The sequence below is a fragment of the Colossoma macropomum genome, unplaced genomic scaffold, assembly GCF_904425465.1.
Source record: "Colossoma macropomum unplaced genomic scaffold, Colossoma_macropomum, whole genome shotgun sequence".
In the NCBI taxonomy this organism is placed as follows: Eukaryota; Metazoa; Chordata; class Actinopteri; order Characiformes; family Serrasalmidae; genus Colossoma; species Colossoma macropomum.
In genome coordinates, this window is record NW_023494803.1 from 27616524 (window position 1) to 27627029 (window position 10506).

At 38.7% G+C, this 10506-nt stretch overlaps 1 protein-coding gene across 1 annotated transcript in view; it reads right to left on the minus strand.

Moving 5' to 3' along the window:
* ttc6 (tetratricopeptide repeat domain 6) overlaps window positions 1-10506 on the minus strand; it is a 39780-nt gene that overhangs the window by 10642 nt on the left and 18632 nt on the right. The window contains exons 16-26 of the mRNA XM_036592626.1: window positions 10245-10365; window positions 9733-9883; window positions 9502-9584; window positions 9051-9127; window positions 7594-7751; window positions 7200-7319; window positions 6899-7072; window positions 4193-4333; window positions 3931-4044; window positions 3665-3784; window positions 3102-3175 (exon numbers count right to left, since the gene is read on the minus strand). Of these exons, the coding sequence (XP_036448519.1) occupies window positions 3102-3175; window positions 3665-3784; window positions 3931-4044; window positions 4193-4333; window positions 6899-7072; window positions 7200-7319; window positions 7594-7751; window positions 9051-9127; window positions 9502-9584; window positions 9733-9883; window positions 10245-10365 (1333 nt within the window). The remainder of the gene's footprint in view (window positions 1-3101; window positions 3176-3664; window positions 3785-3930; window positions 4045-4192; window positions 4334-6898; window positions 7073-7199; window positions 7320-7593; window positions 7752-9050; window positions 9128-9501; window positions 9585-9732; window positions 9884-10244; window positions 10366-10506) is intronic.

Below are 10506 nucleotides of genomic sequence, written 5' to 3' on the forward strand. Positions count from 1 at the left end.
TAAATGATACACTGATAACACTATTCATCACTTTATGACTCTATTAATGATATGACTATCATTAATAGCCCACTACTACCATGGTGTCTCTAAGTGTCCTTGATGAATGAAGCAGACATTAAAACTCCATTTAAGATCTATATACACCATCACACACACATAGACATATATATAAACCAAAGTCATCTGCACTGTCATCATCCGATCATTAGCCTGTATTACTGTATTACTTAAAAAGCTGTTCCCAAAGACATAAAACACATTTAGTAATGTGCTTGTATTTTTACCCTGGTCTCATACTGCGATGAGGTCATTCTTTTGTTACTGAAAAATGAATTCAGGCAGACAAAACAATTCCTTTGTGGCGAGCTATTGAGAAATATCTCCCATTATGCGCCATGTTTGCTGCAAGCGTTGAGCTGTGCTCTTAGTCATTCTGATGGTAGGCTGATTAAAGCTGCTCTATACGCATGCCAGAATGCTTATGTCTTTCTAATGATGATCAGTAACCAACACTGAATGAATAGTGGATGCTTGTTCATCCCATTTTGAGAAGATATTATGTTCAGATAAGAACAATAAGATGCACTGTTTACAAAGAACATCACTGACTATTAATGAAGCGTCAAACAATGCATCTGCATGCGGTGTTATACAAATGCAATTTCAAAAGTTGGGACTGTATGTGAAATGCTAATAAAAACAGAAAGCATTAATTAGTAAATTCTGTTTGACCTGTATTAAACTGAAAGTGGTACAAAAACACAACATTTTACATTTTACCTTATGAGCTAGGGGTGGGCGATATGGCAAAAATATAATATCATGATAATTGAAAAAATTTTCACGATACATGACGTCACAATATTTATTTTTCTTACATCTGATTAGTTGGAACAGACAAAAAGAACCTCTAAAAAAACACTGTCAATAATGATTTTCATTCAGCATTTCACATACCGCGTTGCACTAAATCCAGTTAAAGAGGGTAAATGAACATGCAAATGATCAATATTCTTAAAGTACACAATATCCATAATATGGTCAGAAAAGCATACTGTAGCATATTGGGGCATCATTTTTTATGATAATAGTAAATATTGTCATATTGCGCAGCCGTACTGTGAACTTTGTGAAAACTGTGAAGTTTTTAGTAAATATATGCTTATATGATTGCATCACCTGCGTAAGATGTTTTTTGAACATTTCACTATGTTCCTAGTCTCAGTTTGCCTCAAAAAGTTTTCTGGCATTTGCCCTTAGGCAATGTTGTCCTTACTGTACTCATATGAGACTGTTACAAGACTGTGGAGAAAGAACAAACAAACAAACAAACCAAAAAAACAGAACATCCCTATTTCAAAGTCGAAATGAAAAATATTTTGTACTTCTTCATGTGGTACATTTTAAATGCCACCTGGGACTGCAAATGCAATGCAGAGCAGCAACAGTGGGGCCATATGTGCTTCTCACTTCAAGGACTAGATCAAATGCACAATAAAATACCATTCAGCTTAAAATGTGTGGTTTACAGTTGTATGCAAATGTTTGAACAACCCCAATCAAATTATATGCTGTGTTGATTTTCTAAGTGAAAATAAGTTAACACATCCTCTACAGGAAACTTAAATATGACACATTTCTACAAATTTCAGTGCGCAAACTATTTTTCTTTTTATTGACTTTTACATATTGGAAAAAATAAAAAATCAAATGTGCCATAACGTTTGCAGAGGTTATTTTTTATGTTTTTCCACTATGTTAAATTCAGCAAATAAACAGTAAATGTGTATTAAAATATGCAAAATATAATGTGTACTTATTTTCACTTTGAAAATCAATAAAACATGTAATCTGACCAGGGATGCCCAAAGATTTGCATACAACTATAGTCACTGCAGACATTCAACCTGATTCAACCTGATTCAACGCCTCCCCGTCACCGCCCCCAGCTTGCAGCGCGGCCGCCTGGGTCGAACGTAAGGTATCCTGAAGCGGCCTCGGGACTCGCTCCTTGCCTTGGTGCCTCTCGTGGCCGGCACTATCGTCCTCGTCCTCCTCCTCCTCACGACGTCCCTCGCGTGACCCGCGATCGTCGGCGGAGCTCGGGCTTTGCGCTCCGCCGCCTCCCCACTCGCGGCTCTCTCCCTGCTGTCCTCGCCAAGGTTCGTCGCCGCTGTGTTGGGGGGCGGGCGCATGCCACATTATGTAATTTTACAAGTGCTCAATATGAACCTCCTCCAGCTGTACGGACAACATCAACACGATAGTCAAATTCATCCCATACTCAACTGAGCATGTCAGGTGTCACTGTACTCACAGCTCTTTCAATGTGATTTCGAAAATCATCCAGTGTTGTGGAACCAAAGGCGAATGCTCTGAGCTATTGGAGCTTCACTGCTGACGAAAATGCACGTTGCACAGTTCTGACGGATTCACTCTTATTGTAGTGGAGAACGCAAAACACTTTCTGCTCAGGGGTCGCCATCTCCTCGCAGACTTAAGGGAGCCAGTGCCGGTCAGAAACTCTATGATCCCCTAATTCATGTGGTATGTGATTGGTTCCTAGGCGCCTCACGGTTGTAAAAATATGCCGCTTTGAAATCGGAATTATCTTTTTGAATAACCCTGTATATTCAAATGTAGTTGGATCAAACACAGTGAGAACAAGACAAATGTCTAGTATTTAAGTCTGTTACATGTTTTCAGCATGCATGTTATGCTTAAACTGTAATATTTTTTACTTTGTGGCAATATAAGCCTTTATAGCACTGTGTTTCACCACTTTAGTCCTTATAAGCCCCTTGTGCTGTATAGCCTTCCTTACTTTATCAAACACTAGCTAAATATCAAGCTCTTCATGAGTTAAATCTGGTGTATTAGAGTGGAAAAACACAAAACTGTGTAGTGTAGAGGGACCCTCGGGACTGGAATTGGAAAGTACTCCTATAGAGTGATATCATTACTAATGCAAAATAGTCCATAGAGACAACAGATTAATAAATCTTTCATACAAACTCTACACTTGGATACAGTACAACTAGCCTGTACACTGTACCTCTACAACTTCAAAGACTATGGAAGGCTAGGAGAGAACAGACCTGTGGAAATGGACTCCCAGTGAATGGTGGATAGATGCATCCTCAGGATGTTTCATGGCAGCAGCTTTAAAGTCCTGCAGGAAAACAGAAAAACTCCATTATTATTCTATTCATTTCTCTTGTAGTGTTGCAAGACTAAATACAGCATTTTTCTACAAGTATTTTTTTGTCATGAAATATTCTATATTAAATATAAAATATGTTCAGAATTTCACTTTTAAACTCTCCTCTCAGAGTGTAAATAATGAGAAAAAAATGAGAATTTATTTTGGGACACAAGTTAACAATTTAAAAAAATTAACACATGTGGCCAGAAGTACCTAAAAATGAGAAGTGATGTTCTTATATATTATTTTATCTTTTCTCCAAACTACTTCTATTCACAATTTCACAAGCTCATTGTTTCAAAGTTTCATTGAAATGCTGTAAATGATGGAAGGCACTGTAGAGAAATGACTGTACTATTAGCAGTAGAAGTAATAACACTAAGAAGAAGAACATTAAAACTGCAAACACTGCAGTGTTTGACCTGATTAATAGAGTTTAACTGCAGTTCAGTCTACCTGAAGGGCATTGTAATGGTCATCAAGTTCCACATAGACAAGGGCGCGATTTATCAGGACTTTAAGCTCAATCTCCTTCTGACTGGGAAGAAGCAGCACTATGCTATAGTCTCTGAGAGCCTTTAAGAAAGCAAAAAGAATGGTCCTAAGCATCAGAGGAGAGGATATGCAGTAAAATGTGCAAATGGTTCAGATGCAACATTGATGAAAATTGCTCTAGAATGTATTATGCTTCTGAAAGAACAGTGAATAAGAAAAAATATCACCAGCTCATATTCCTTCAGCTGCTGATAACACACGCCACGGTTGTAGTATGCAAAAGAGCAGGCACTATCGATTTTGATGGCCATTGTCAAATCCTCCACTGCCCCCTTATACACCTGAAACAGAACAAACTTCTTAATCAAAACTAATCAAGAACACATTCTAAAGTATTTAAATGATTAAAGCACAGCAGCACTGGACATACAAGGAAAGATCTGGGAATTATTCAAAGCTCACGTTTTGGCTTCAAAATTTGAGTTTTACCTTTGAATGGAATTTGAGAGCTCCTCTGTATAAGTAGGCTCTGACACACTTTGGCTGGATCCTGATAGCTTCATTACAGTTGAGAATTGCCTTTGAATATCGTCCTTTAGCTCCATAAAAGGCAGCTCGACTTAGGTACACCTAATAATACCAGGAAAATACTGGAGTTAATAGTACAGTCTGTTTAAGAATGTCTCCATGAATATGCCATGAATTCTTTAGTAAGTTAGTAGTAAAACAGCTTGTCAAAAAACATCATTAAATAAAAAAAAATCAGTTCTATTCATATATTTATACATATAATTTTGCTGTATATATTTAGTTGGCCTTTTTATACATACTGTGGTATCTTAAAATGTAAGTGACTAGACACCAATTCCCTTTGATTCACCATATAATTTACATTTATTTGCAAGTTTTATTACATAATTAAAGCACCAATATTTCACAATTTCACAATAACTGTATCATTCCACTGAGCACCGTTTGACAAGTAACGACTTGCTTTTCACTGCAGCTCACTGTTACTAAGTTTCTACTTTAGTACATAGAAAAACATTTATTACAGCATCTATAAGATAATAATTGACCTGCATGTCATTTGGTCATACTTTGAAGAGGAGTGTGACAACAGGCCTACAAAAAATTCCAAACTTCTCGTCTCTAAGCAAGCTTTTCAGTTGGCAGCTGTGACAACTAAACAACTTGAACGATTCGATTACGATTCAGAGGGCTGCGATGCGATTATAAAATGATTATCGATGCATCTTGATGCATCTTTTTTTTTTTTTCTCCCTACTGTCTGAGGCCTTGGTAGTTTTAAAGCAAAGTATTTGTAATGATCCATAATGAATTTACTTCCAATATCTTTCATTAATAAATCAAATGGAAGTGATATGGCAAGTGAACTAGAAGGCTCTCATTCACTGCCTTTGGAGCACATGAGACGCTGCTGCCACTCATCTGCGATAAAACGCGCAGTTACGGTGACATAAGATCCAGTGGTAATGGATGTCCACACAGCACGTTACAGCTGTCCTACCCGTTTTCTTTAGTGATTTTATAACTTCAGTTTTGGTCATGTTGTAGAGAGAGGGGGGAGTCGCTGTGTCAGAAAAATATCCCTGAGACAGGATGTGTGCAGCATAGCACAAAAGCCCTGTTTTGCAACGACTAAGAACCGGCATGCAGACTGCAGGTCACACAGCAACGATGCGTTATTCGCATTTATAAGCAGCGCAGTTGGTTTCCTGGCAAGTTAAATCTGCAACAAGAGACTGTCAAACACTAAATGGTTGCGAAGATGAAGTCGCTTCTCTTTCGAATTTTCCTGTTCCACCTTAAATGGTGCCGCTTTTACATTCGGCGCCTCGGTCAGAATTTAAGGTGTAACGGAAAAATTCAAACAAGAAGCTGGAGAATAAGAAGCGACTTCAGCCTCGTAAAACAGTCGAACGCTGAGAGACATTTTATAATAAGCTGCTCTAGTTTTGAGGAAAAGTTTTCTGGCGGAGATGGGAGCAAAGCGGCTATTAAAGCTTAAAGCAGAGCAGAGTAAATCTGCGCTCTCGTTTATATTGTTTGGGCCAATACTAGGACATTATCCCATACTGAGACATACTGGACATTAAATGTTGTGGCTCCCAAGCTGGTTTGATTTTTGTTGAAAGGACAAAATGGCTCTTCTTATCATTTGGGTTGTGACTCCTGACCTAACCTGGCTTTTAATGCAGAGGGAGCCGGTCGGATTTCTCACTCATCCAGTAGTGTTTTGTTGTGTGCCGCCACAGACTGTCCAGGTGCTGCACTTCCGCACTTCCAAGTTCTGCCTTTTACGTTCCGTCAACATTACGTTATCAATTATATATTCAGAAAATCGATTTTTCACATTTGTGAATCGATTCAGAATCGTTCATATCCGCATCGCGATGCATCTAAGAATCGATTTTTTCCCACACCCCTAGAATACATCAAATATACAACATGCTTTACAGACTGGTTAGAACAAAATGACTTTCAGGTTAATCTGGCAAATACTGCACCTGATAGTATACAGCTGTATAACTCTACAACGCAAAAGGCTATTCACTATTTCTACTGGAGGAGAACAACTGTCAAAATTAAAGAACATTTGATACAATAGACGGGGCTTCTTTGCATTACATGGCTGCTTTACATTTACATACAGAACTCTTGTATAAAAGCAATAAAACACAGATTGTGTGTTATCAAGAATAACATCACTGCTGTGATTTGGTCGCAGGCATGAACTGAAGAGGAGTACCATAGATCATTACAGATAACACACTCTCTCGTTTTCTACCGCTTATGCATTAGTTTTAAACTACCTGTAAAGGCCTACTGTGTTGCATTAATGCAATAATATTCACAATATTGGTTCACTGATTTTTTCATGTATTCTAAATGACCAAACTGTTGACCAACAGGAGGCGATTGACTGGTAATTTTGCTGAGGACTGGGAAGAAGACGATACATTCCAGTGTGTATGTCCTCCAAACATCTAACATAACATTTTGAAGGTCAGGCAGCCAATAAAATCAAATAAACAAATCTGTCTCTTAAGTAAAACATTGGAAGGATGGTACAAGGCACATTCCTCAGACTAACAAAACAAGAAATGTCTTTTTTCCTTGAGCGGATTTGTTGAGTTATGAGATGGAAGGCTAGCTACAAGTTGAAATGACCTGAAAGAAGTTAGGGTTGATGTACAGCGCTCTGTTGAAGTCTTGCACACTCTTGGACTGCTGTAGGCGTATGCGGCACAGGCCTCTATGGTGGTAAGCATCAGCGTGGTCAGGATTTATTCTAACTGCATTGCTGAAAGCTTCCAGAGCCTGAGGCAGTAAAGAGTCTTCTCCCTGGTATCAAGCAGCATCATATAACATATAAGAAGGGGATACTGATAGTGGTTAGTCACAAGACATGTTTTAGTGTAGGAGGATCTCTACTGTCCACATAAGAGCATATTCCTTATATCAGCAGAACCTGAGCCATGTAGCACATGCCAGTGAGGTAGTACAGCTCAGAAGCCTCAGGCACATCACAGAGGTTCGTCTCAGGGGGACACAGGAAAGACAGAGCTTTTTTGAAGCTCTCTACAGCTTCCTACACAGACAATAAGAGCAATTTTGTATAGTGTTTTTGGCATTACATTGCATTTTGCAACGGATGTCATACAGACATCAGCAAAACCACATTAAAAGACAGTTAAGTCAGTATAGTAAAAAAAACAAACTCGTTAACAAAAAAGAGAGATTTGGACACAAAGGCTACACAATCTGGATCTCAGATTGAGATTTGTGTTGTGTACCATTTAAGCCGACTCAGTTTTGGATTGCTGACACAACAAACAGGAAGCCTCACAAAATGTCCCTCCTACCATGAACTTGCGTGCCTTCATCTGCGTCTTTCCTAACAGGATGAGGACAGGAGAAGAGGGGTGGGAGTTGGCAGCCGACACCAGGCAGGCAATAGCTTTGGCATCGTTCCGCAGGAAAGACTGGACAGCTGCCTGCTGGACCAGAGACGAGCCCAGAACTACAAGCGAACAGAGGAAACACTGCAGAGGTCCTTTACCAATGTACTGTGACTACAACAACACAATGTGTAACCATGTGTTGTTTAGGTTCGCATTAGTTCTACATCAGGGGATTTGCATAACACAGTGAAAAACAGCTTAATATGAAACAGATATGCTTCAAGAACCTTGTTAACCTCACTAAACTCAGAATTACAGTACTGTGCAAAGGTCAGAGACCATCTTTCATTTATATATATTTTTCAAAAATGGCTTTTAAGTACAAGTCATTCATTTTTCAGGAGAAATTCAAAGGAAAAATTCATGAAAAAAACTGAAGTTTCCACAACTGGAGTTCAAATAATAATTCAATGTGCAAGACCTGGTACTCCACCAAAAAAGTCACTATCAGACAGACAGTGCTTAAAGCTTTCATCTTTGGAAGATAAGAGAAAATCAAGCTCCACACTTTTAGATCTGAAAAATCCACAGGTGTTTCTGTCCATCCTTCCCCTGTGAGAAGACAACTCACTATGAGTCTGAAAGGATGTGTAGCTGTCAAGAAGCTGGTACTGAGAAAAGGAAGTAAACAAATAAATAGCAAAAAGCAGCTAGTGTTCTCAGAACAATGGACTGACAACCTCAGAGCCCAGACCTCAACATCAATGGACATGTTTGAGTTTACTTGGATTGGGAAAAGACTGAACTTGCAGATTTTCTTAAAAAACTGAAAACAAGTCTCCTGAAAAGTATGGAATCTGTAAAAAGGCAAAGGGTGGACACACTAAATGCTGAAATAAATAATTGCTGTAATAAGAGTTTGTTGTTGAGGCTTCTGTGTAAACATGTATTTTTTGCTTTATTTCCTGACTGAAAAACAAATAACTTGTTTGTTGTCATTTTAATTGCAAATTAAACAAGTGAAAGGTGGTTTCTGGCTTTTGCACAGTACTGTACAGCACTTTGTTTAGTTCTGTGTCAGACTGTATTTAACTAGCATAGCATATGTCTAGTAGAAGTCAGTTGTTCTCTTTTAGCAACTCAAATAAACTCAGGGGTGTGACAAAGTGAGCTTTTTCCTGTGGATCCAGCAATCTTTTTTGGGATTGTTTGTGCATGCATAGTCAGATTTGCTTCCTTTAACTCCACAATAAATCTGCACCTAAGGCTAGGATAGTTTAAACTCCAGTCGAGCACACCTGAAAGAGCTAACTAAGATCTTCAGAAGCGGCTTTAGTAGATTATGTTAGGAATTACACTCTGCAGGAGGGTTGCCCTGAAGATGCAGGTTTTGAAAAAATTCCAAAATGAATAGATACCTTTATTCATCTCTGCTGCATACTGTACACAGAATGTTGCCAGGTCAAACAGCCCCATATCACACAAACACTGCCCTCTAAATGAAGAGATAAAAAGTTACTATTCTTTATTGCTACATTCATGAAGAATCATCAAGAAAATAGGAACACAAATAAAAGGACAAAGGAGAATATGAATGCTAATGCAGACTATACTTTGAGGAAAACCAAGAGTTAGCAAGATTTTTTGATTATCTAGTATTTATTCTTCTCTACCATTCATTACTTTTATCTTTCTATCATCTGTTTAATATAGGGTTTCTTAGCTGTGCCTCTGAAGGTCTACAGAGAGTAGTTTCAGATCCATTTCCAATTTTACTCCTTATCTGACTTGGAAGTCAGAGTTACACTGAGGATGGAACTAAACTGTACATCTCCAAATGCAATGATGGGTACCTCTGCTATGTAATACCTCATGATGTGCAGATGTTGGGCATCTGGTCTCATGTGTATGGCTCTAGTAAGATCTTTCAGAGCTCTCTCCAGATCATTCACCTTTTGTCAAAAGAGATTCACCAATTCAATGGTGTATTATGTATCAAATAGCACACATTTCTAAATCATCTGAAAGTACTGGATACTGCTTTCCCAGGCAATCATTAGGAAACAATGAGCTTAAACTGTTTGACAGCTGTTTTCATACCTTGTGATAAGCTCTGGCTCGGCATATGTAGCCTCGTATGTGTGTAGGGTCCACTTTTAAAGCACTGCTAAACATTTTGATTGCATCATAATTCTGGTCCATTGTCAGCATGTAGATAAGTCCCAAGTTGATATGGGCTACAGCAACAGTCCTGTAGGTCAAAAGTAACAAAATGGTGGATAGAGTGGCTTTGAATTAAGAGCAGCTTGTTTAAACTGAAGAAATAGATTTTTAGTCTAAAGCTATGCATTCTTTAGACCAGATGTGCCAAACTCAGAGGGCCACAGTCCTGCAGAGATTAGAGTTTTCCCTCCTCTAACACATCAAATTCAACTTACAAAGACCTTGCTTGTTAGCTAATAAGTTGAATGGTAGTGCTTACTGAGGTAGAATGCTAAACTCTGCAGTGCTGTGGCCCTTAGGACTGGAAACAGTCCTGCATTAGACTGTAAACTTCTTTTCATTTTTTTGGTTTTGCTGTACTTTCACACAGAGAATGAAGTGGCTGTCACCTGTCGAGTTTGATCACAGCTTCAAAGTCAGCCATGGCCTGCTGCCACTGCTGGCACTCCGTGTAGAGAAGGCCACGATGAACGAATGCACCGAGATTCTCTGAACTATCATTGATAAGCACTGGAGCACACATACGCACAGACACATACACACAGATAATGAACAGAGCTGCCTAAGAAAGTAGGAAATTTTGAGACCATCCTTTACAAAGGCCTGCCAAAATTCCCAAAGCATATGGTCACTGAGAAAAGACAGTATATT